The following is a 26,465-nucleotide window of genomic DNA, read 5'->3' as shown; positions in this document are numbered from 1 at the left end:
TTAAACAAACCCGAGATAGTAATCAGCAAATTGAGTGGCTCTACAACTTGAATCTGACGAAATGGTCTTCGTTTTATAAGTTTTGTAATATCTGCCTTTCCACTTCTGTCCATAAGATACAGATTAGATCTGGTTCCCAACAGCAAATTCACTCCTGTTTATATATAAAAAGAAAAGTTCTATATTAGCTCAGATTACATTTTTATAAATAACTTTATATTAGTACTAGAGGCCCGTTGCATGATATTCGTGCAAGAATAGGTTTTCCTTCCTCTGGCTTCACTCCCAGCCACCTGGGACCCAGCAAGTCCCTGCTCCTGGCCCGCCCTGGAGCCAGCACGTCCCGGCTCCTGACCTGCCCGGGAGACAGCAAGTCCTCGCTTCTGTCTGGAGCACCGCTCCTGTAGTTCCCTCTGCCACCCCCCCTCCCCCTTATAGCAGGCGTCCTGCCCCTCCCGGCTGCTCCGTGCCTGTATATGCAAATTAGCCTGCCATCTTTGTTGGGTTAATTTGCATACTCACTCTGATTGGCTGTGGGCATAGCAGAGGTATGGTCAATTTACATGTTTGTCTATTATTAGGTAAGATTTTTGTTATGCCAATGTTCTGATTTATATAAAGGTGGCATATCATTTTAAGCTAATGTTAGCCTTATTCTGTGTAAAAATGGAATTTCTACCAACAGAACAAATTTCATTGAAATGCATACAAATATGGAAGATAATACCCTTTAGCAATATTGTACTGGCTGGTGTCTAGTGTTCCATATTACAAATAAATTTGTATGTATATCTCAGAACCCTTAGTTGTGTCCCAAACTTTATAAAAGTCAATCAACCCCTTGGTAAGTTACCATTAAATATTGAAGATTTCTAGCACCTACAGGCATCAATTCAGTTGATTTCTCATTTCTAACTATATCTATGGGTTTTAATGTTTTTAAAATAATTATATGTAAACTGAATTAAAATGGAATGATTCTGTGTTCATACATGTATTAAAATATTTACATTGCCAAAAGTCTATTAAATTAATCCCTACTTTTATGTATTTAAATTTTGACACTCTTTGTCTGCTGGTTCTGGTCACTCAAAAAAACAATAACAAACAAACAAACAAAAAAAAACAACATATAAGCACTGTTTTAAAAGACCAGAATGACAGAACTGAAATAGAAGATTAAACTAAAGTTAGAATGTATTTCAAACCACTGTGGAAGTTTTCCTTCATATCCTAAGACACAGGGGAAAATCAGCAAGGTAATATAAGAAAGAGTACTTCAATATGAAATAATGAAAATTAATTACTAGGCATAAACTGGGCAGTCACCTGACTGAAATGATAATGAAGTAAACTTGGTTTTCTTGTAATCTGATACATTACATTAGCAAAACTTTGATGATGTTAGGTTTTTCCCTAAGTTGTTCAATCCATATAACTATAATGTCCACTACATTGCTCTATTTTTAATATAAAGTTCTGTCCCATGTTCAATCTTACATGAAGTAAAATCTATGAAATTGCAAATTGGAGGTTGGCATTTACTTTGGATTTCTCCCCTTCTTCTGTTCATTTATTGTTTCATTTATGCTACAAACTGGCTTAAGTTAAAATATTGTCTCCATACTACTAATGTGGTTATAATTCACTCTTCTGGAATAAAGGACTGAAAAAGTCTATCAAAGACATAGAAGTAACTTTCTCAAAAAAATCCTCAAGATTATTTCAAAACAAGAACTTGCAGAAATATTTCTTGTAATATCTCATTAATTATATGCTGCACATCCTCTTACATTAAAACATAGTAAGCTCAAACATTAAAAAACTCATAACCTAATTCAATTTTATATTTTAACTCAGTTAATTCAGGATAAAAAGAAAAATAAAATAAAAAAGGTAGGGAGCACCAATTCAAACATCAAACTACATTCAGTGAAGATAAATCAGCAAAAAGGAGCAAATTAATTATATAAATATATTTTTAATTTTTTGGTAATGATTTGGTAATAGAAAATAAATGTTTTATACCTATGATTTTTTCACCACTTTATTACATAGATAAAATATAATCTTCAAAAGAGCAACAGCTCATTTTAAAGAAACCAAACTCACCCCACAAAGAACCACAGCAGATCTCAGAAGTGAATTCCTTTTCATACATGTGGATTAGTGGTTTTTTACATGCAGGAGAGACATAGAGTGGGTTAACATTGACTTCAGAGGTTTTCTTAGGTGATTTCTCAGGTACTTCCACTAATCCAGTATATACTATCAAGAAGTAAGGAGAAGATATTGAGAGAAATTACTAATGTTTACACGATATGTGCTTGCATGTTTCTACAAATGAGACACAGCTTAGATAAGTTCCTTTTCTTCAATGGCATTTTATTTTTTAAATGTAGGTATAATTTCTGTAACTCCTAAACCATCAGATAGCAAAATCAGATAACATATTTCTGAATACAAATGTATTTCAAGTTACTTTGCTTAGATTGCAAAAAAATTACAAATGAGGGACTCAATTTCTCAATTGCAGTTCAAATTTAGGTGCCATATAGACTCGGAGAAGAGTAGATTTTTAAAACTTATATCCATCTGGCTTAATGTCAACTGAATGTCAGAAAGATTTCATTCTTTTCAGATCATGAATCAGTGGTCAAACACTATATTTAATATGTGAAAAGATAGCAGGGTTTGGAGATTAAACACACTTACAGATGGAATTGGAACACTCAGTATTTGCAGTACTCCCAGAAATGTTGAAAGGAGATGAGTGACTGGCAGGAAAACCTGATTCTGTTGATGCTTCTGATATGTCTATACTGTTATTCTTATCATCAAGTGTTGAGGCAATGGCATTTGAGGTCCTACTTCTGCAAACTGATTCCTAAAAGATGAAAAATTAATTTTGATTTTATTAGGAGCTTAACAGTGAGAGAAATACAATATTCCTGGGGTCATTTGAAAAATAGAATGCAAAATTTGTTAATGTCTATAATTCTGCACCTATATAAAATGCACATTTGCCAGATGAACCCAACAATTTCATCTGAAAGAGAGACATAACTTATGTTGAGATAATTTATATCACAGGAGAAATTCAAGGAGCTTGAAGTCTCTAACTGTAAAATTTGGAAACATCACATTTGTGGAATTTTTATTATGTCCTAGGCACTCTTCCAGACATCTTATTTAGACACTAGAGGCCTAGCGCAGTCCGGGGAGCAGGCCTAAGTCGGCAGTCAGACATTCTTAGTGCTGCCGCAGAGGCTGAAGAGGCTCCCGCTTCTGCTGCTGTGCTTGCCAGCCATGAGTCCAGCTCAGGGTTTCTGGCTGAGCAGCACTCACCCTGTGGGAGCTCCTGCATTGAGCATCTGCCTCCTGGTGTTCAGTGCGCATCACAGCGACAGGTTGTTCAGCCTAAGCCATCAGTCGGACATCCTCTGAGGGCTCCCGAACTGCGAGAGGGCGCAGGCTGGGCTGAGGGACCCCCCACAAGTGCACAATTTTCGTGCAACAGGCCTCTAGTTTATATATATGTGTAGCTATCTGAGTATTTTTAAACCTATTTATAAAGTCAGCAAACCTTTTGTAAATGACAAATCATCATGTGAAAATAGTTAGTTACTTAGGTGTTAATTGTATGTGTGAACAGTTCCTTAGAAAACTAAAATAGAATCTAGCAATACCACAATAACAATTACACATCTAGCAAGTCCATTTCTAGGTATATAGTCCAAAAAATTGAAAACATAGACTCCAACAACAGATATTTGCATACCAATTTTTACAGCAGCATTATTCATGATAGCAAGCAGCCTAAAACAACCCACATGTCTGTGTACGAATGAATGGATAAACAAAATGCAATGTATTCATACTATGAGATATTAAGCCTTAAAATTAAAAAAAATTTTTTTGACATATGCTAAAACATGGATGAACCTTGAAAATATTATGCGAAGTGAAATAACCTAGACAGAAAAGAACACATATTGTATATTTCTGCTTAATAAGGTACCTAGACAAAAAAAGAATAGAGGCTACTAGGTTTGTGGAAGAGGGATAATAGAGTTAATTGTTTAATTTTTAGGGATGTTAAAAAAGTGCTTAAAATGACTAGTAGTGATGGTTGTACAACATTGTGAATGTACTTAATTTTACTGAATTATATACTTAAAATAGTTAAAGTTGAAAAACTTGTTATGCATATTTTATCAAAATAAAAACTTCCTAGAAAAAAGTATGTGTTAAAACAAGCATGTGATCTGAGTAATAAAGGCAAATAAAGAAGATATTTTTGTCTCTGAAAATAAATAGGAATCATGCAAATTAGAAGAATCAAAGATCCACCTACAGCTATAATTAAAAATGTTTAAGGCTTTGGTCTGAAGTTTAAAATATACATGGAATGGCTGAAAATGTGACATATCACATGAAGAAACACATTCAAAAGGAGAGTAATTCACTTCCCTTTTCAAATGGTGAATTACCTCTTGTTGATGTTCAAAGTCCTGGGATGTTGGTCTCTCCAAACCTGGGTCATCTCTCTCTGAGCAACTTTCTCTTTCATTGAGTTCAAAGACTTCACTCTCTTCATTTTTTTCAAGGACTCTCCTACCTCCATTACCCTCCATGCCTCTTCTCCAGCTTCCTATATTGGCTTTATCTTCTTCGTGATCTCCCATAGCTGTATTGTTCCCACTGGCTGTATATCTTAAATGGCTTCTACTGGCTCTCTGGCTTCCATAGCTTCTGCAGGTACCTTCTCCTCCATTATCGTCATCTCTACCATTTTGCTTCCAGTTTCCACCTCTGCCATAGCTTGACCTGATAACAAGATCCAATTAATGATTGGGGGAAAGCAACCCAACAAAAACATGTCTGAAAGTTATCAAATTAAACAGAATTAGAATGTGTTGCATACATATGTACTATCTCGAGGCACATTTTTGCTCTATGTGAATATTGGTAATATATAGAGAAGAAATATGTCCCTATGTCCTTTCAATCTTATACAGTATACTGAATTGACCCCATAGCCACCATTAGTTCCCTAGTTGCAGTTGGATAGCAGATGGAAGATAACTTTAATCCTTTATTAAGAGCATATGTTAGGTTGGTAGTAAGAATATGTATTTTTTTAAATAATAGACTATTTTATGTATTAGCAAATTCACAGCTACATGAATGATCAAACCCAGACTCTTGACTCAATCACAACATATTTGAATAATTTTTCTTGCAATATATCTAATTTATGCTAATGTGAACATGTGCCTTGTTTTTCTAACATGTGTATCAATTGCTTTGCTATAGAATTCCATTCTATAGCACGAGGAAGGGAAGTAATATAGATTTCATTAAGCTAAGATAGTAATTTAATTAGCTGCTAAGAAAACCAAGCTTAACAAAATGCCTCAATGATCTTTTGCATAACAGGCATCATTAACATGTACCTATTATAACTCTGAAAGCAAATTTATTTGGCACTGGAATTCCTGGTAGAATTTTAGTTAGCAAAAAAGAAAAAAAAATGTCTCTTCTGTCATATATATCCTCCAATAAAATTAAAATTGAACCAAAACAAGATATAGATTTCAATATTATAAAGAAAATAATTCTCCCACTGTTAATTATTTTTATACAAATGTAAAAACATATTATAGTAACTAATCTTCTTTGAGATATGTTTGAATACAAGCCATGAGCATATATAAATAAGAACACAATGGTTATTCATAGCAGGAGCAAGGAACTAAATACATACAGAAAATAATTGGTGGCATGCCAAAAATACTATTTCACTAAATATTATCACTTTAGGCAGCTATTTATAAATATATAAATTTTAACAAATACTAAATTTGGTTATAGCAGTTTTCAGAATTCCAAGAATAATGCCATGTTAGTAAGTTGCAGCCTGAAAATATGAAGTGAAAGTCAAATTTTTATACCTTTTAAAGCAGATTTAGATATTTTGTTTGAAAATACCAGAACTTTACCTTATAGCTTTAAAGTAACACAATATTAATTTGTCATCCCCATTTCTCATACTTATTGCAGTTTCACAGGGTAGATGTTTCAGTAATATTAATGTTAACAGATGACTTGAGGTGGTGAATACACAATACAGTGTACTGTACAGATTATGTGTTGTGGAATTTTGCACCAGAAACCTGTATAATTTTTGTTAACCAGTATCACCCCAATAAATTCAATAAAAAGGAAGTGAACAGAAAAAATAAACAAATGAGGTTTTTGTTTATAAAAATTAAAGAATTTAACAAATATTTGAATATTAATGAAATACAGTATAAAATGAAAATTAAGTGTTTTCATTGAATAATTATAATATATTATTAAAAGTCAACATTTACTAATATGCAAGTGCAATTCCTTCACCCACTTAGCAATAAATTTTGCAAGTAAACCAAAGATGCAAATAGTTTTGAAATTATAAAAAACAGATAATGTAAGTAATCCAGAAAAAAACAACCTTGGCCAACTAGGAGCATCATCATGATTATTGTCTTTGTCATCAACAGCTTCATCATTGCCATCATCATCCTGATCTTCACCAACATCATTAGCCTGACCAACATGGTTATCCAAGGCATCATTGCCATTGTCATGCTCATAAGTATCTTCATACACATCATTAGAATCATTATCATCACCATCAGTATCAGTACCAGCATCATAGAGTTCAACATAATCACCATCTTCTTCAGGTGGCTGAATGAAAGGTGCAGGAGTTAACCAATCATTCCGGAAGATTTCAGAGAGTGCATTATAGCCTACCCATTCATTTGTCAAATAAACGGGGGGTGATATTTTTCCTACTTTAAATCCATCTGGAACCTGTGTGCACAAGAAAGATTAATGTAGTTTCTAGTATCCTTGCATTTGCATCTATATTGAAACATTTCCAAGCTGACAATATTTTAAAAATATATTTTCAATTGAAATGAAGATGTTTACTCAGTAGATAAAACCAACATTTTTCTAATGATGAGATGACAAAACCCAAACCTCAAGCTGTGATCATTAATGAACTTTCTGGATGACACAAGAAAAAAATTTACTCACTTTTTAAATTTCCCTTACTTGTCTTCTGAAGATAGACATTAGGTTTTGGTACTAGAGAGTAAAACAGATGATTTGATGCACTATAGAAGATAGAGTAACTTTTTCCTTTTGTTTTATTCCCTGACAATGGGATTAATACATACCTCTTAAAATTGATATGTTAATTTCCAAGCTCTAGTTTTATACAACATAGGCTGTCTTAAAATAACTCAACCACTTTTAAGCATATTAATATAAATCCACATTTAAGTATGTGATGTATCATATAAGCAACCTTTGAATAAGCTACAAATGATTGTGTGTGTGTGTGTGTGTGTGTGTGTGTGTGTGTGTGTATGGTAGGATAGGAGTAATTACAAAAGTAAAATGTAATGATCTAAAAGCACACTACACAAATAATTGGAATACTTTTTATTTATGCAAATGGAGGGAATTTTATTTTTCTTTATTTTTTTTATACATTGCCTGATCATCCAAGAAATGATAAGACAAAAATTGAGCAGCTAGCCTCTACTCCTTAATTGGAGATTAGCTTCTAAAAATAGTTCTTTTAATAATCTTCTCTTGAATATTGTCTGACATAAGAATCCTAATATATAAAAACCCAGGGTCTGTAATGTCGAAAACTACTGAAGGCTTGACTGACCGGAAGTGAGTCCTGCGAGGTGACCCAGGACTGACTGCCAAGGGGGCTGCAGATCAGGCCTGGAGAAAGGCCTAAAGAGAGAGGCAGGGTCTGATCTGCAGCCTCCATGGAAGCTGTTGATCAGCCATTGCCTCTCTCTTTCTCTCTAGGCTTCACCAGTAGCTGCGCCTCTGTTTCTCTTCGGGCCTCTGCAGGGGCTGCTGATCAGCCCTGCCTCTCTGATCAGGCCTGGAGATAGGCCTGGAGACGCTGACTGGCATAGAAACTGACTAATCAGAACCAAATCTGGGTGAACTGTGAGGAGCCAATGGCTTCCTAGGAGGCAGAGCTTTTGACATTGACTGGAATAGAAACCAATCAATGGGAACCAAATCCCGGTGAACTGTGAGGAGCCAATGGCTGCCTAGGAGGTGGAGCTTTTGATGCTGGCTGGTATAGAAACTGACCAATCAGAACCACATTGGCCAGCAGGGGAGGGCAATTGGGGGCAAACAGACCAGCAGGGGAGAGCAGTTTGGAGTGAGATCAGACTGGCAGGGGAGTGGTTAGGGGGCAATAAGGCAAGCAGGCAGGCAAGCAGTTAGGAGCCAGTGGTTCCAGATTGTGAGAGGGATGTCCAACTGTGGGATTGGGCCTAAACCGTCAGTCGGACATCCCCCAAGGGGTCCCCGATTGGAGATGGTGCAGGCTGGGCTGAGGGAACCCCCCCCTCCATGCACAAATTTCATGCACTGGGCCACTAGTGTGAAAATAAAATATTTTTATCTTTATTTTGAAGTATTACAGCTGTCCCCTGTTCTTCCCCCCATTGCCCTCCTCCATCTGGTTCCCTCCCCACCTCAGTCCTTTACCGTACTATTGTTGTGACCATGGGCAATGCATATATGCATATAAGTTTTTTGGTTAATCTCTTCCCATCCCCCTTCTATCTGAGATCTTTCAGTCTGTTCCATGCTTCCATATCTATTGTACTATTTTGTTTGTCAGTTTATTTTATTCATTAGATTCCACATATAAGTGAAATCATGTAACATTTGTCTTCTTTTGACTGGTTTATTTCGCTTAGCATAATACTCTTCAGGTTCCTCCATGCTATCTCAAAAGATAAGAGGTCTTTCTTTTTAATAGCTGCATAGTATTCTATTGTGTGACGGTACCATGACATTTTTATCCACTTATGTACTGATAGGCACTTAGGCTGTTTCCAGATCTTAGCTACTGTAAATAATGCTGCTATGAACATAGGGGTGCATATATATTCTTTCTGATTGGTGTTTCAGGATTCTTAGGATATATTCCCAGAAGTGAGATCACTGAGTAAAAGGCAGTTCCATTTTTAATTTTTTAAGGTAACTCCATACTGCTTTCCATAGTGGCTGCACCAGTTTGCATTCCCATCAACAGTACACTAGAAGCATTCTCTTTTCTCCACATCCTCACCAGCACTTGTTGTTTGTTGATCAATTAAATGTTCTTCCATTTCAAGTTTAATTTCTAGATTTCATCTTGTGCATACTCACATATCAATAGAAGTCTTTGAAATATTAACATAAAAACTAAACACTTTAACCTTTACCTCAAGTAAAGATAAAAATAACTCAAAAGAAATTTAAAATGAAGAAGAACAAACATAAATGTATTATGAGTTAAGATGGAAACCTACATGGATATCAACCAGCAACTTCTGATCAATTGTAGAATAAGGAGGTGATGACTGGGACCTTCTCCTAGTCACTGGACTCTCTTCCTTGGAAGAGTCTGTGGAATGTCAAAAGGGTATTAATAATAGTGGTGATCATAGCAATTGCCTTCATTTTTACAGTGTACCAGTTCTATTTCTTAGTATTTTTCAAGTAACTTTTCATTCAGGAAATATCACCCGATAAATTCTTATGGGACCAGGATTCTTTGTTCTGTTTTAAGTGACAGAGACAGGCTCAAGGTTTGTACTGCCTGTAGAACTACATGGCTATTCTTTATTTCCTGTTTATTTAATTTATTGGGGTGACACTGGTTAACAAAATTATATAGCTACATGGCTATTCTGTTTTCAATATTAAGGCTACACTAGCTAAGCATTTCTATCTGTGTAAGAAGGTACACAGTAAGACTGGTAGACAGATAGTTCTATTAAGAGAAAGAATATATTAAAAACAGGAAGAGCTGGGTGGTATCACTAGCCTGCCATAATAACCAGTACAAAAAGAGCCCAACAGTATATTAGAAGATGATAGATTAGACAAAACTCTCAAGAAGAGAGTCGACTACAATCATTATCATGCCATTTCCACTAAAGGATATAGCCTTAAGTATTTCTATATAGGTGAGAAGTGAACAACTGAAAAAAGACAAAACTTAGCCCTTTTTATAAAGCTGGGAACCTTTCTATAGTGGTGCTGTGCAATAGAACTTTCTTTAGCAATAGTAATGTTCTGTATCTGTACTGTCCTATACAGTAGTCATTAGGCACACATGACTATTGAGCATTTGAAATATGGACAGTGTGCCTGTGGGGTTGACTTTTAAATATAATTTTCTTTTCATTTTGGTTTTAATTTTAACAGCCACATGTAGTTAGTTGCTATCACAATGCACAGCTCAAATTTAGTGTAAATATTTCTATTTAAAATGCAAATTTATCTGGATTGGAAGTCTGGATTTTTGAGATGAAGATTTGTGGTATAGTAATTAACACCTGTGATTTAAACCCAGTGGGAGTATGGGTGAGTGTACTTTGAAAAAGCTTCACTAAGGGGACACTCAGGTCCCTGTTTATTGTTTTTGTGCACTTGATTTTAAAGATAAATAGTACTATCCCACTTTTATTTGCAGCATTGGTATATATAGCCAAAGTATTGGCACTACAACTCCAGAAAACACGTATTTGCATACACTGGTATCTTTTGAAAATATTATGCTGAACACACCCTACAATTTGTGTCTCCATCTTCTGATAGAGTTGTATATTTTCAGTTTCTTATCTTTCCGCAGGAAACCATTTTCTCTCAAGTCTCTTGGTGTGTTATTAGGCTAAATAGGGATATTAGGCAAGTGTTTGAGATTTTGAGGCAAATTTATAGTACGTGCTCTCCTTTCCTACATGTTGAAGTATGCTATCCCATGGGAACTTAAAATGTTCTATATAGCACACACAATAAAATAATAGAATTTTAGAGCTGAAAAGAACTTTAGCTATTATCTACACAGTTGCTATCCATTCTTTTCTCCCACTAATCAGGGTTCAGACTGCTTTTGGGCTTAATGCAGGATTTCCTTATTTCAAAATAGGTGGTAGGAATAAACACATACAACTACTTCATCTAATATTTCCATATACTAAAGATAGCCTATAAAATTAAGCTTATTGTAGAGGCCTCTCCCAAGTACCTTTCCCATATATTTCACATATATTATAGAAACTAAAGTAGACACATTCCATCTCCCTAGACACATCCATAGCTACTACTCAATTGAAAGAAGAAACTTTTGAAAAATCAATTTTCATTTCTAATATGTCACCATCAAATACCCAATTGCCAAATCCAATGGCCTCCTGGTCTTAATCCTACTTGGACTCCATGACACTTTCAATTAATTTTTTGTTGAAATAATTTCTTGACTTCTGCAATATAAATTGGGAATCATTAGTTGTGTTTTTACAGTTTCTTCTTTGAATCACCTGATGTTGCTAGGCAATTTTGAGGATTTTGCAAACTCCTTTGTCTGGTGTCAATGGGCTTCTGAACTTGTTCCAAAAGAGACCACTGAGGAACACTAATGAAAAGACAGAAAAGTATGTGTCATGTCCTAATATGTACAACTCAATTTTAGGGCCAACAACAAGTTTTATTTAAGTATATGTGCATATACCAAACTGGGAAGGAGAGCTTAAGTAATATTTTCCAATTTCCACTTTCCCCCAAACATGCTATTTTTATCTTTAACAAAGAAACATTTTCCAAAATATAAAAAAACTGTTCCCATATAGTCATGTGTTTCTTCCACATATAATATTTACTTTTAAAAATTCCTATAAAGTTTCTTTAAGCAAGTATTCAGACATTAATAAAGTAATACAGCAATAAACATAACTTTATAGTGTACAGTATGTGAGGATTTCAACTTGATAAAAAGCTAATATATGCATATTTTAATGTAAAATATTCCACTATTATCATCCTGATTTAAAATGCTTTGAATCCACAATTTTTAATGTCCATTTCCAAATATAGATGATATAGATAGATAGATGATAGATAGATGATAGATAGATAGATAGATAGATAGATAGATAGATAGATAGATAGTTGGACACAGATAGAACACTTAAATTTTTACTATTCAAATTCAGAGAGTATTTAGAAAGATTTTTGGAATGAGTGCTGCTAAATTTTATAGTTGCTTTGGAATTTCTGCATAGGAAGGACTATAGTTATTAATTTAAGATTGAGACAGACAAGTTTTTCTATGAACCAAAATTGCAGGGAAGACTCAAGTTTCATTTAAGTCAATTTTATAAATTTAACCATACTTAAAGTTAATACATTTGTTATTCATAATTTCAAAAATGATCAACCAATTCTAGTTTAACAGAAATAACAATTATATATACAGTATATTATATATATAACATTTCATTAAAGTCATACCCCATGATACTAAAAACAGATACACAAAACTAAAGTGGTTTCTTCCCCTCTTTGTGGCCATAAGGACCATGACAATCCATTCATTGAATACAGAGAAAGAGAAAGTTCCCAATCTAGGTTTCAAATTTTCCAAGATTTCTACACATAAAATCTAAGGACATAAATATATGGACTTTTAAAGTATAATATAGTAGGAATATAATACTATATACTATCAACTCTATGCCATCTGGACATTCTGTCCAGTATCTTCAATATAGTCAGTGCTCAATATTTACTGAATGACTGAGTGAATGAATATAGGCTAAGTTGTACCCATAAATTGGGGTTGGAGGGGGTATGATTTTCAAGGAAAATTTTCATTTAAATGTAGTTCCAAATATAACACATTGCACACAACATCTAAAATATAAAACATGAACTTTGAAAATTAATGAAATTTCACCAATATTACAGAGATAAGAATTACAGTGACTGATATAAACTATCACTGATATAATGTTGAGTTTTAGATTTGATTTTCCCAATAGGTCATTTCAGGCTTGCACATTCTGTGTCATTAGCTTCTGAGGTTAGAAATTATTTATGTGTACAGGTATGTTTTATCATGTAGTACATAATAAAAGTAGAGGCCCGGTGCACGAAATTCATGCACGGGGGTGTGTGTCCCTCAGCCCAGCCTGCATCCTTTCCAATCTGGGACCTCTCGAGGGATGTCCTACTGGGATTGGGCCTAAATGGGCAGTCAGACATCCCTCTCACAATCCAGGACTGCTGGCTCCCAACTGCTCGCCTGCCTGCCTTCCTGATTGCCCCTAACCGCTTCTGCCTGCCAGCCTGATCACCCCCTAACCACCCCCCTGCCAACCTGATTGATGCCTAACTGCTCCCCTGCCAGCCTGTTTGCCCCTAACTGCCCTCCCCTGCAGGCCTGGTCCCCACTAACTGCTCTCCCCTGCAGTCCTGGGTCCCCCCAACTGCCCTTCCCTGCAGGCCCGGTTGCACCCAAATTCCCTCCTCTGCCAGCCTGGTCACCCCTAACTGCCCTCTCCTGCAGGCTTGATCGCCCCCAACTGCCCTCCCTTGCAGGCCTGGTCCCTTCCAACTTCCTTCCCCTGCTGGCCATCTTGTGGCAGCCATCTTGTGTCCACATGGGGGCAGCCATCTTGTGTGTTGGAGTGATGGTCAATTTGCATATCACTCTTTTATTAGATAGGATAGAGGCCTGGTGCATGGGTGGGGGCCAGCTGGTTTGTCCTGAAGGGTGTCCCAGATAAGGTGGGGATTCCCTTGGGGTGTGGGGCAGCCTGGGTGAGGGGCCTGTGGTGGTTTGCAAGTAGGCCACGCCCCCGGCGACCCAAGCGGAGGCCCTGGTATCTGGGGATTATTTATCTTCTATAATTGAAACTTTGTAGCCTTGAGCAGAGGCCAAGGCAGGCCAGGGCTGCGCAAGCTTGGCTTCCTCCATCACTGAGGGCAATTCAAGCCTCCTGCTCTCTCCAGCTCCATGGCTGCCGCCATTTTTGTGGGGATTTATTTATCTTCTATAATTGAAACTTAGTAGCCTTGAGAGGAGTTCAGGGTCAGCCAGAGTGTGTGGAAAGCTTGGCTTCCTCCATTGCTGGGGAAACCCAAGCTTCCTGCTTGCTCCATGGCCGCAGCCATCTTAGTTGGGTTAATTTGCATACTTGCTTCTGATTGGCTGGTGGGCATGGCTTGTTGGTGTAACGGAGGTATGGTCAATTTGCATATTACTCTTTTATTATATAGGATTTGCAATTGAAGTATATGATACAAATGAAATTATACTTGTTTTTATTGTAAATTACCAATTGAAAGATTTCATTGTTGTTACTTTTATTAAATTGGGGATCTTACCAGCTAACTATCAAACTAAATGACAGTGAGATTGCATACATCAAAATGTGAAATATCTAGTTAATGGATCATTGAAATTAAGGTTTTAAATATGGGCTATTGATGATGATGTTGTTATTGATATTTTAGTTTTAACTTAACACAGACCTTAGTGTCAAATAGATAAGCTTTAATTATCCATGTGATAGTAAATAGTGAGTAAATATATCAGAGACACATACCTTGAAGAGAACATGAAATGGTGTGCATGATCCCGGTTATAAGGCACAGAAGTACATCTTTCTTGGACCTTAAAGACACAATGCAATACTTTGATAGAATTCTCCATCACAAATACCTTTGAGTTTAATTTATGGCAAAATACCCTTCTTCATAGAGATATTTTCTTAAAAATCCAACTTATAAAATCCAATTTTTATAAATAGATTGTATTTTCATAATCCAGTGATGCGCAACCTTTTGAGCTTGGTGTGTCAAACTTTGCCAAAAAACTGAGCATAACTCGGGTAGTGTGTCACTTTGAGGAAAAAACATTATTTCATGATATTTATAGTTTAAATAACATAAATGTATAATTGTTATATATAATTGTATTTAATAAACCAAAAACTAAATATTTAGTGCTGACACGCGTGTCAGAGGTTCGCCATAACTGTCATAATCTATACTAATAAAGAGCTAATATGCTAATGAATGGGATGCCCTAACGGGTAATGACCAGGTCATTAGCCTAATAGCTGGGGCATTGCTCCGGAGACAGGGTGGAAGCAGGGAGGCACCCAGAGGTGGTGGGGAGGACAGGGGTGAGAGCCCATAGTGCCCCCCTCACCAGTCCTTCACCACCCACTGCTTGCACTCTGAGTGCCCTGTGGCCCACCTGCCAGGGGAAGGAGCACAGTGCAGCAGGTGGGAGGCTTCCACACTCTCCTCTGCTGCCTTCACGGGGTGGAGCTGCCATGTTGCTCCGGAGATAGGGCAGAAGCAGGGAGGTGCAGAGAGAAGGTAGGACCAGCCCGAGGCGACTGGAGGGACTGAGGGTGGGGCTTGAAGCAGCCAGGGAAGGCCAGAGGGTTTGAGGGCTGGGCCAGGCACACTGGAGCTCTGCGTGGACAGGTTATGGTGTCAAGGCAGGGCTGCAGGTTGGTGGGCGGCACTGTGCAATATCGCGGGCTGAGCTCCTAGTTACTTATAACATTAGAACTGCTTAACCATAATTTCTGATGATAGCTCTGAATTTAATATAATAACAGATTCTGGAGATCATATAACCAAACACACTGATTTTGTTATTGAGAAATCTGTAGCCCAAAGAGGGAAAATGACTTTTTAAAGAATTTTACATCAACTCAAATAATATCTATTATCAGAATCTAAGTCTTCTAACGGCTAATGTAATGTTCTTTCTATGTTTTCATATTAGTTTTTATGTTAAACTCTCACTCAGAATTTAAGTTCAAAGTTCTCACTCACTCACCCTTTTACACCAACCTTAGATTTTCAAAAGGTGTCACACATATGCACACTCACACACATACACACACAAACATCATTAAAATCTGAGTCAAAACTGTCCCATTTTTTAAAAAGTGTTTTTCAATTTATAGTTTTACTGAAATGACAGTATTCCAAATACTTTCTTCAATTATAAATAAATTCATTTGAATTGTATTATTTAAACATTCATCTAACACAGCAAAACACCCAGAAAAAAAAGCATATGTAATATGCCAGCTTCCATCAGTGGGGCAGATTTACTTTCTACCAACATTGGTAGATAGGCCTTGGAGTGCTGCCTTGCCTCATTTTTTATTCGTTCACCATTTTGCATTCTCACCAACAAGATATAAAGTTTACAGTTAGTTCACCTTCTCACCAACACTTGCTATTTTTGTCTTTATAGCCATCTTAGTGGGTGTTAGATAGTACCTTGTAGTAATTATTGTGGTTTTGAGTTGCATTTCCTTAATGATAAATGTTTCTGAACATCTTTTTATGTATTTATTAGAGTCCTGGTGCATGAAATTCATGCACTGGGGTGGGGGTGTCCCTCAGCACAGCCTGCACCCTCTCCAATCAGGGACCCCTCTGGGGATGTCCAACTGCTGGCACCAGACATCCCTCTCATAATCCAGGATTGCTGGCTCCTAACCGCTCGTCTGACTGCCTGCCTGATTGGCCCCTAACCACTCCCTGCCAGCCTGATTGATGCTTAACTGGTCCCCTGCTGGCCTGGTAACCCCCAACTGCCCTCCACTTCTGGCCTGGTCACCCCCAATACCCCTCCCCTGCCAGCCCAGTCGCCCCTAACTGCCCTCCCCAGCCAGCCTGGTCACCCCCAACTGCCCTCCCCTGCAGGCCTGGTCCCCCCCAACTGCCATCTCCTGCAGGCCTAGTTGCCCCTAATTGCCATCCCCTGCAGGCTTGGTCCCCCGCCAACTTCCCTCCCCTGCATGCCTGGTCCCCCCCAACTGCCCTCCCCTGAAGGCTTGGTCTCCCCCAACTTCTCTCGCTTGCTGGCCCAATTGCCCACAACTACCCTCCCCTTCTGGCCATCTTATGGTGGCCATCTTTGACCACATGAGGGTGGCCATCTTTTACAAGGGCATGAGTGTCAATTTGCATATTACCTCTTTATTATATAGGATTGGCTATTTGGGTATCTTTGGAGAAATGTTTGCCAAAACATTTGCCTTAATAATGAGATTTTTGCCACATCATAAGACTTACTCTAAGACCATTGCTTCAGAATGCCATATTTACTAGCTATTTAGGGTATAATCTGCACTGTGTAAATCAGAAAATTCTGAGGTTTCCAAGGTTTGTAGGGAACTATGGTGATGCCTCTTGCATTTTGTTTGGTCTGCAAGTGTGTGATCAAGAAATTCAAATTGCATTAGGGAGCTATTTCTCTACTTTTTCCTTATTTCTCATTAGTGTTCATGTTCCTTGAATGTAATTGACATTAACATTTTGGATTTATTTTTTAAAGCTTCTTTCATCTAATACCAACTACAAACTGAATAGAATTCTTTACAAAAGTTAATTGATTTAACTTTATTTGAACCCTTTAACAAATGGAGCTTGGTACTGCCAAATTAGGGCTATAGAAGTAAACCACACAAGTATTTTTATATATATATTTTTTTATTGTTGACAGTATTACAGATGTCTCCCATTTTCCACCCCTTTACTCCACACTGCCCAGCCCTACCCACTGCCCAGGTCTTCAGCACCCTATTATTTGTGTCCATGGGCTATGTATATCTTATATAATAAAAAGCTAATATGCAAATAGACTGAATGGTGGAACAACTGAACAATTGAACAACCAGTCACTATGACGTGCTCTGACCACCAGGGGCATGTGCAGAACATGGCAGGTGTGGGCAGCAGGTGGCAGAGCACAGAACATGGCCAGTATTCGGTGCAGTGGGATGGTGGAGCAGGTGAGCAGAGGTGCCAGACCAAGGCGGGGCGCAGGTCGCTGTCATTAGGGTGAGCCTCTAGTGGTTATGGGAAATTCTTTGCTCCCATGTTCCACCTGGCACTTGTACCTTCAGCCAGTGCCAGCCCCACTCGCACCTGCTGCTGGCACTGGAGCTGCCGCTCACACTGGCTTCCAGCCCCTGGCACCCGGCATCAGTCCTGATTGCTCAGCACTGTCAGCCAGTGCAAATAGCAGCTGCCAGCCCCGATTGCCCCTCAGAGCTTTCCACCTCCCCCTGCTCCTCAGGGGTAATCGGGCCAGCAGCCGCCTCTGGCACCCACTGATGGTGATGGCCCTGCTAGCACCCGCTGCCAGCACTGGAGCCACAGCTCGCACTCACTGCGGTTACCGGCCCCACTTGCACCCGCAGCCGGCACCTGAGCCACCACTCACACTGGCTGCCAGTGCCTGGCGCCAGTACAGATTGCTCAGCACCATCAGTGGGTTTGAGCGGAGGCTGCCAGCCCTGATTGCCCCTGAGGGCTTCTCCACCTCCCCCTGCTCCTGAGGGGCAATCAGGGCAGCAGTCAATGCTCACAACCACCAATGGAACTGGCCCCACTTACATCTGCTGCTGGTGCCGGCCCCAATTGCACCGAGCCATCAGCGTCAGTGGGTGCATCAGGGCCAGCACTGTCAGCGCATGGGAGCAGTAGTGGAAATGGTGCTGCCGGTAGACAGGGAACCAGGGACCACAGTGGGAGGGGCCGGGCAGGGGCATGGAGGATGGGCCAAGACCCACCCCTGTGCCCACAGCAGCCTCACGGCCCACAGTTCCTTTCAAGGTGCACAAATTCATGTACTGGTCCTCTAGTAAGTATTATAAGTTCTTTGGTTTATCTCTCCTTGTTCCCCCACCCATATATCAAGGTATGTCAGTTTGCTCCATGCCTCCATGCTTCAGGTCTTATTTTGTTGGTCATTTCATTTTGTTCATTAGATTCCACATATAAGTGAGATCATGTGATATTTATTTGTCCTCCTCAGATTGGCTTATTTAATTTAGTATTATAGTCTCCAGGTCAAGCCATGCTGTCCCGAAAGGTAATAAATCCCTGTCTTTTAATGATGCATAGTGTTCCATTGTGTAACTGTCCTAAAGTTTTGTTGTTGTTTTTTATCTATTCATCTACTAATGGGCATTTGGGCTGTTTTGAAATCTTAGCTATTGTAAATAATGCTGCTATGAACATGGGGGTGCATATATTCTTTCTGCTTGGTGTTTTGGGTTTTTAGGATATATTCCCAGAAGTGGGATTGCTGGGTCAAATGGCAGTTTCATTTTTCAGTTTTTGAGGAAACTCCATACTGTTTTCCATAGTGGCTGCACCAGTCTGCATTCCCACCAGCCATGTACTAGTGTGCCCTTTTCTCCACATCCTCACCAGCACTTGTTCTTTGTTAATTTATTGATGATAGCCATTCTGATAGGTGTGAGATGGTACCACATTGTGGTTTTTATTTGCATTTCTCTGATTAGTGACTTTGAGCATTTTTCCATATATCTCTTGGCCATTTGTATAACCTCTTTGGATAAGTGTCTATTCAGGTCCCCTGCCCATTTTTAATTGGATTTTTTTTGTCTTCCTTTTGCTGAGTTGTATGAGTACTCTGTATGTTTTCGAGATTAACCCCTTACCAGATATATCATTGGCAAATATGTTCTCCCTTACAGTGGGCTCCCTTTTCATTCTTAAGGTGGTTTCTTTTGTGGTGCAGAAATTTTTATTTTGATGTAGTCCCATTTATTTATTTTTTTCCTTTGTTTATCTTGCCCAAGGAGATGTATTGGCAAATATTCTGCTATGTGAGATGTCTGAGATTTTTACTGTCTATGTTTTCTTCTAGAGTTTTTATGGTTTCATGGCTTAAATTTAAGTTTTTTATCCATTTTGAGTTTATTTTTATGTATGGTGTAAGTTGGTGGTCTAGTTTAATCTTTTTGCATGTATCTGTTCAATTTTCCCCATACCATTTGTTGAAAAGACTGTCTTTACTCCATTGTATGTTCTTGTTTCCTTTGTCAAATATTAATTGACCATAATGGTGTGGGTCAATTTCTGGGGTCTCTGTTCTGTTCCATTGATCTATAAGCTTGTTCTTGTGCCAGTACCAGGCTGTTTTGATTATAATTGTTTCATAGTATAGTTTGATATCCAGTATTGTGATACCTCCAACTTTGTTCTTCTTTCTCAAGATTGCTGCAGCTATTCAGGATCTTTTATGATTCCATATAAATTTATGGATTATTTGTTCTAGTTCTGTGAAGTATGCCATTGGTAATTTAATAGGGATTGCATTGAGTCTATAGATTGTTTTGGGTAGTATGGACATTTTAATGATGTTAGTTCTTTCAATCCATGAACATGATATATGCTTCCATTTGTTTGTATCATCCTTTATTTCTTTTTTCAATGTGCTATAGTTTTCCAAGTACAGGTCTTTTACCTCCTTGGCTAAGTTTATTCTTAGGTATCTTTTTGTTGTTGCAATGATAAATGGGATTGTCTGTTTAGTTTCTCTTTCTGAGAATTCATTGTTGGTGTATAAAAGTGCATTCAATTTCAGAATGTTGATTTTGTGTCCTGCCAACTTGCTGAATTAATTTATTAAGTCTAGTAGTTTCCTGGTGAGTCTTTAGGGTTTTCTATATACAATATCATGTCATCTGCAAATAATGACAGGTTTACTTCCTCCTTTCCTATTTGGATACCCTTTATTTATTCTTCTTGCTTGATTGCTATGGCTAGGACTTCCATTACTATGTTGAATAAGAGTGGTGAAAGTAGACATCCTTGTGTTGTTCCTGTTCCTAAGGGAAATTCTTTTAATTTTTGCCCATTGAGTATTATGTTGGCTGTAAGTTTGTCATATATGGCCTCTATTCCCACTTTGCTGAGAGTTTTTATATAAAAAAAAAAAGGGTGCTTGATTTTGTTGAATGCTTTTTCTGCATCTATTGACATGATCATGTGATTTTTATCTTTCATTTTGTTTATGTGATGCATCACATTTATTTATTTGTGAATATTGTACCAGTCTTGCATCCCCAGAATAAATCTTACTTGATCATGGTGTATGGTCTTTTTAATATATTGCTGGATCCTATTTGCTAATATTTTGTTGAGGATTTTAGCATCTGTGTTAATCAGGGATATTGGCCTGTAATTTTCTTCTTTTTTAGTGTCTTTATTTAATTTAGTTTCTATCACTGGGTTTATACTAAAAATAGTTTTTAGCTGCTCCCCCCAAAATAGGTCATTTTGATATTCAACAATGCAGTCAGACTAGATTCTTTAGAAAGGAAAATTTAAGTGTTACAATGTAAAAAAAAAATCTTGCATTTTCATTCTGATAAAAATCATTCTATAGTTTCTAGAAACTGTCCTAAACTTACTAAATTATTTTTTTCTCTGTGTACTAACTTACCAAGTTTGTCTTTTCACTACCACAGACAGATAAATAGGAAATTAAAAAAATGTCAATTGTTCACATGTTTTGCTAATGAGTTTTTCCAAATACAACCACATATCTGGCAGTATGCAGAATAAGCATCTGACTAACTTTTTCCACATTCAATTCTGATAGCTGGCATCATATTGACCCAGGATAGGCCTCTTGATTCATGAATCTGATTTCAGAGAGTTTATTGACACTAATAAACCAGAGGCCAAAATTACGTAGAAGAGATAAAAGCCAAAAATAATAAAGGCTAATGTTTAATATGAATGCTTAATATGACACAGATCATTATATTTCTTTCCCTGTGTGTCATGTTATAGGTAATAATTATTATCTGAGAGTAAGAGTAAAATCAGCATTTTATAAGGTAGAGAGGGAGATATATTGCTGCTTGTAACTGAATAGTACAATCCAGCTTATGTTTCTTCTGCCTGTGTTTAGTTAATATTTATAAACAATACTCACTTCAGAGGACTCTTAGTATCAGAAAAAAACACCCATATTTAAAAAGGATAATTGTCCATGACAAATGTAATAGTAGACTATTGTGAAGCATTCTGAATGAATAAATGTATTAATCTGGGGCCTTTGTGGTGATTAAGAACAACATTGAAACTTATGGCCCACTATCAGTAAGGCAAGAATTTTCGAGTTTTCACCCATCCACCTAATGATTCTTAGTAACCAAGAAATTTATAGATGGCTAGCTGTTAGAAATGTTGGCTATGTTTATACGATTTTGTCTGCACACGAATTTAAATTGCAACTTGAGCCTCAGCAATACCATGTGCTATACAGCTATTAATATAGCTGTGAAAACAAAAGCCAACCTGGACACCAGGACTTAATTATTCCCCAAAGCAGGGGTCCTCAAACTTTTTAAACAGGGGGCCAGTTCACTGTCCCTCAGACCTTTGGAGGGCTGGACTATAGTTTAAAAAAAACTATGAACCAATTCCTATGCACACTGCACATATCTTATTTTGAAGTAAAAAACAAAATGGCAAAAACACCCCCATGTGGCCCACGGGCCATAGTTTGAGGACGCCTGCCCCAAAGTGTAAGAAAATAAACCACAAATTACATGAACTAGACCTTGTCACAAGCTACAACCCAGAACAGAGATGACCAAGGAAAAAGATATGTACAGCTGGGTGAGAAGGGTGAAGGGATTAAGCCAAGGAAAAAATGGAAGACTCATGGACACAGACAACAGTATGGTGATTACCACTGGAAAGAGGGGTGGAGGAGGTAGATGAAGGAGGCGGTAAAGAAAGGATAAATGGTGATAAAAGGAGATTTAACTTGGGGTAGTGAACACACAATATAATATGCAGATGATGTATTGTGGGATTGTATACCTAAAACAATATTAACCAATATTGCCCTAATAAATTCATTAAAAAAGAAAACAGAAAGAAAAAATTAAATTATTTTATATTTTAAAAAGAGATCCTGAGACTGAAGACTTTAAGAACCACTGTTTTAGGCACTTATTCATGGCAATTATTAATGTTATAACATGAACAATCAAATTTTATAGGCAATATTTTCACTTAAAAGAATGACTGACAAGACAAACTATGATTATTCAACTTGGGTATGTAGCAGGCATTTTATTTAAAAATAGAGGCCTGGTGCACAAAATTCGTGCAAGGGGGGGTTCCCCTCAGCCCAGCCTGCACCCTCTCCAATCCAGGACCCCTTGGGGGATGTCCTGGACCACTGGCTTCGAACTGCTCACCTGCATGCCTGCCTGATTGCCCCTAACTGCCCCGACCATTGGTCTGGTTTCCCCTTACTGCACCCCCCTGCCAGTCTGATCACCCCCAACTGACCCTCCTGTTGGCCTTCTCACCCCTCACTGCCCCCCCTGCCAGCCTGGGCACTCACCCCCAACTGCCCCCCCTGTGTGTCTGGTCACCCCCAACTGCCTCCCCTGTGGGCCTGGTCACCCCATGCAGCCTGCTGTTCAGTCATTTGGTCACCCCTCACTAAAACCCCTGCCATCCTGGTTGCCCCAAGCAGCCTGCTGCTCGGTCATTTGGTTGCCCTTCACTAACCCCCCTGCCAGCCTAGTCACCCCATGCAGCCTGTTTGGTCGTCCATTTGGTTGTGATGGTTGCTTAGGCATACACACACACACACACACACACACACACACACACACACACACATACACTGAGTGGCCAGATTATTATGATCTCTGAATGCATAATAATCTGGACACTCAGTATATATACACACACACACACACACACACACACACACACACACATACACTGAGTGGCCAGATTATTATGCATTCAGAGATCATAATAATCTGGCCACTCAGTGTATGTGTGTGTGCGTGTGTGTGTGTGTGTGTGTGTGTGTGTGTGTATGCCTAAGCAATATATATATATTATTTTTTTTAGAGGTCTGGTGCATGAATTTGTGCATGGGTGGGGTCCGGCCAGCCTAGCCAGGGGGAGGGGACATGGGTGGTTGGCCAGCCAGCCTGCTGGTCGAAATCCTGGTCGAGGGGACAATTTGCATATTAGCCTTTTATTATATAGGATATACACTGAGTGTCCAGATTATTATGCATTCAGAGATCATAATAATCTGGCCACTCAGTGTGTATGTGTGTGTGTGTATGTGTGTGTGTGTGTGTATATATATATATATATATATATATATATATGAAATAAGCCTGTTGACTCAGGAAAAACAACTAATGTTATTTGTTAGCAATGATAAAATTGAGCATTCAATGAAAACTAAAAATGTAAACTAGTATCTGTTGCCATGCATTTTACAGCTTATCAACACTCAATAATGTTTATGATGAAAGTGATGGTGATACTAACAAATGCTGTGTTTTGATGCTGTATAATCTTACCTAATAAAAGAGAAACATGCAAATTAACCATCATTCCGCTACACTCACAGGCAATCAGAGTGAGTATGCAAATTAACCCAACAAATATGGAGGTTAATTTGCATATGCAAGTGCAGAGTGGCCGGGAGGGGCATGACGCCTGCTATGAGGGGAAGCGGGGTGGCAGAGGGAACTACTAGAGCCGTGCTCTGGACAGAAGCAAGGACTTGCTGGCTCCCGCAGACTTGCCAGCTCCCGGGCGGCTGGGAGTGAAGCCAGGGGAAGGAAGGCCTATTCTTGCATGAATATCGTGCAACGGGCCTCTAGTAAAACATAATGTGCAAACATTTGGGAAGATCTATATAAATAGTGAACCAATATTTTCCAACTGAACAATACATAAACTTACAAAATCCTGCATGAATAAAACATCTATTCATAGTACATAAGAGATCAATAGATTTTAATGTTACCAAATATACAAAATTTAATTAATGTGGTTTTAAATTCCACTTTTCCAATGTTTGTGTATTATAAAAGAATATCCACAATTATATGAAAAAGCTATAAAAATTTTCCCCTTCAAACTACCTTTATGTGAGAAATCAGATTTTATTCACATACTTTGACCTAAACAACGTATTTTTCAATAAAAATTATTTTATTTTTATTTTTAAATAAATTAATAAATATTTTAATTTTTGTTTTAATTTCTAATACATTAAATACTGAATGTCACAAATCACATACACAAAAGTTTTTAGGGGTCTGCAATTTTTTAAGAGTATAAAAAGATCATGCCCTAACTGGTTTGGCTCAGTGGATAGAGCATCGGCCTGTGGACTGAAAGGTCCCAGGTTCGATTCTGGTCACGGGCATGTACCTTGGTTGCAGGCACATCCCCAGTAGGAGGTGTGCAAGAGGCAGATGATCTATGTTTCTCTCTCATCGATGTTTCTAACTCTCTATCCCTCTCCCTTCCTCTCTGTAAAAAATCAATAAAATATAAAAAAAAAGAGTATAAAGAGATCCTGAGTCCAAAACATTTAAGAACCACAGTTCTAGACACTTATTAATGCCATATCAACTAATATTGAGAAATTTACCTCATTTCCTTTAGGATTTGGTATGTATGGCTGCAATGGTTCTATTTGGGCTTCAGCTTGAATTGAATGAACTACTTCATCATTGTCTGATGATTCATCTTCTTTGTCCTTTTGAAATAAAAGGAAAATAATTATTTTAATTGCTGTTAAAATGAAAATTATAGGAACAACTCCATCATCCTGATTCATAATATAAATTAATCATTTGCCAATATTAAAATTGATTTAAACCAGTAGCTTATACTAATTTTTGGCTCTGTGTCTCTTTCAGAATCTAAGGAATGCTACAGATTATCCATAGAAAATGGTATATAGACACACACGTCTCTATATATTTTCAGGAGGACCATTGACCACTTTCAGCTCACCTATTAGATCCAGATTAAGAATCTGTGGATTTGCCGAAACCGGTTTGGCTCAGTGGATAGAGCATCGGTCTGCGGACTGGAAGGTCCCAGGTTCGATTCCGGTCAAGGGCATGTACATTGGTTGCGGGCACATCCCCCGGTGGGGGGTGTGCAGGAAGCAGCTGGTCGATGTCTCTCTCTCATCTATGTTTCTAGCTCTCTATCCCTCTCCCTTCCTCTCTGTGAAAATTCAATAAAATATATTAAAAAAAAAGAATCTGTGGATTCGCAAAGATATATGCATCCTTATCTTCATTGCACCATTATTCACAGTGGCCAAGAGATGGAGACAACCAAAGTGGCCTTTGAAAGATGATTGGATAAAGAAGATGAGGTACATACACTGAGTGGCCAGATTATTATGATCTCTGAATGCATAATAATCTGGCCACTCAGTATATATATATTAGAGGCCCGGTGCATGAATTTATGCATGGGTGGGGTCCGGCCAATCTTGCCAGGGGGAGGGGACATGGCGGTTGGCCAGCCTGCCTGCTGGTCAAACTCCTGGTCAAGGGGACAATTTGCATATTAGTCTTTTATTATATAGGATATACACTGAGTGGCCAGATTATTATGCTTTCAGAGATCATAATAATCTGGCCACTCAGTGTATATACAATGGAATACTATTCAGTCATAAGAAAAGATGAAATATTGCCATTTGTTACAAGATGGATGGGCCTTGATAATATTATGCTAAGCAAAGTAAGTCAGTAAAAAAAAGTTAAGAATCATATGATTTCACTCATATGTGAGATATAAAATTGAAACTCATAGACACAGACAAAAGTATGGTGGTTACCAGAGGGAAAGTTGTTGGGGGCTAGTAAAGGGTAAAGGGAGCTAGATATATGGTAATGGAAGATGATTCA

The 26,465-nt window shown here is 38.0% G+C and overlaps 1 protein-coding gene across 1 annotated transcript in view; it reads right to left on the bottom strand.

Moving 5' to 3' along the window:
• The window catches only part of NRK (Nik related kinase), a gene marked incomplete at both ends in the record, with an annotated part of 210,912 nt that overhangs the window by 18,774 nt on the left and 165,673 nt on the right, over positions 1-26,465 (bottom strand). Inside the window, 9 exons of the mRNA XM_079765591.1 lie at positions 11-154; positions 2,113-2,268; positions 2,716-2,887; positions 4,494-4,830; positions 6,500-6,864; positions 9,402-9,496; positions 11,418-11,512; positions 14,487-14,554; positions 25,184-25,291. Coding sequence (XP_079621717.1) covers positions 11-154; positions 2,113-2,268; positions 2,716-2,887; positions 4,494-4,830; positions 6,500-6,864; positions 9,402-9,496; positions 11,418-11,512; positions 14,487-14,554; positions 25,184-25,291 — 1,540 coding nt within the window. The remainder of the gene's footprint in view (positions 1-10; positions 155-2,112; positions 2,269-2,715; positions 2,888-4,493; positions 4,831-6,499; positions 6,865-9,401; positions 9,497-11,417; positions 11,513-14,486; positions 14,555-25,183; positions 25,292-26,465) is intronic.

This window comes from Cnephaeus nilssonii (genome assembly GCF_951640355.1).
Source record: "Cnephaeus nilssonii genome assembly, chromosome: X".
Lineage (NCBI taxonomy): Eukaryota > Metazoa > Chordata > Mammalia > Chiroptera > Vespertilionidae > Cnephaeus > Cnephaeus nilssonii.
Note: the sequence above shows the minus strand (reverse complement) of the source record. Positions and strands in the feature narration are given on the sequence as shown.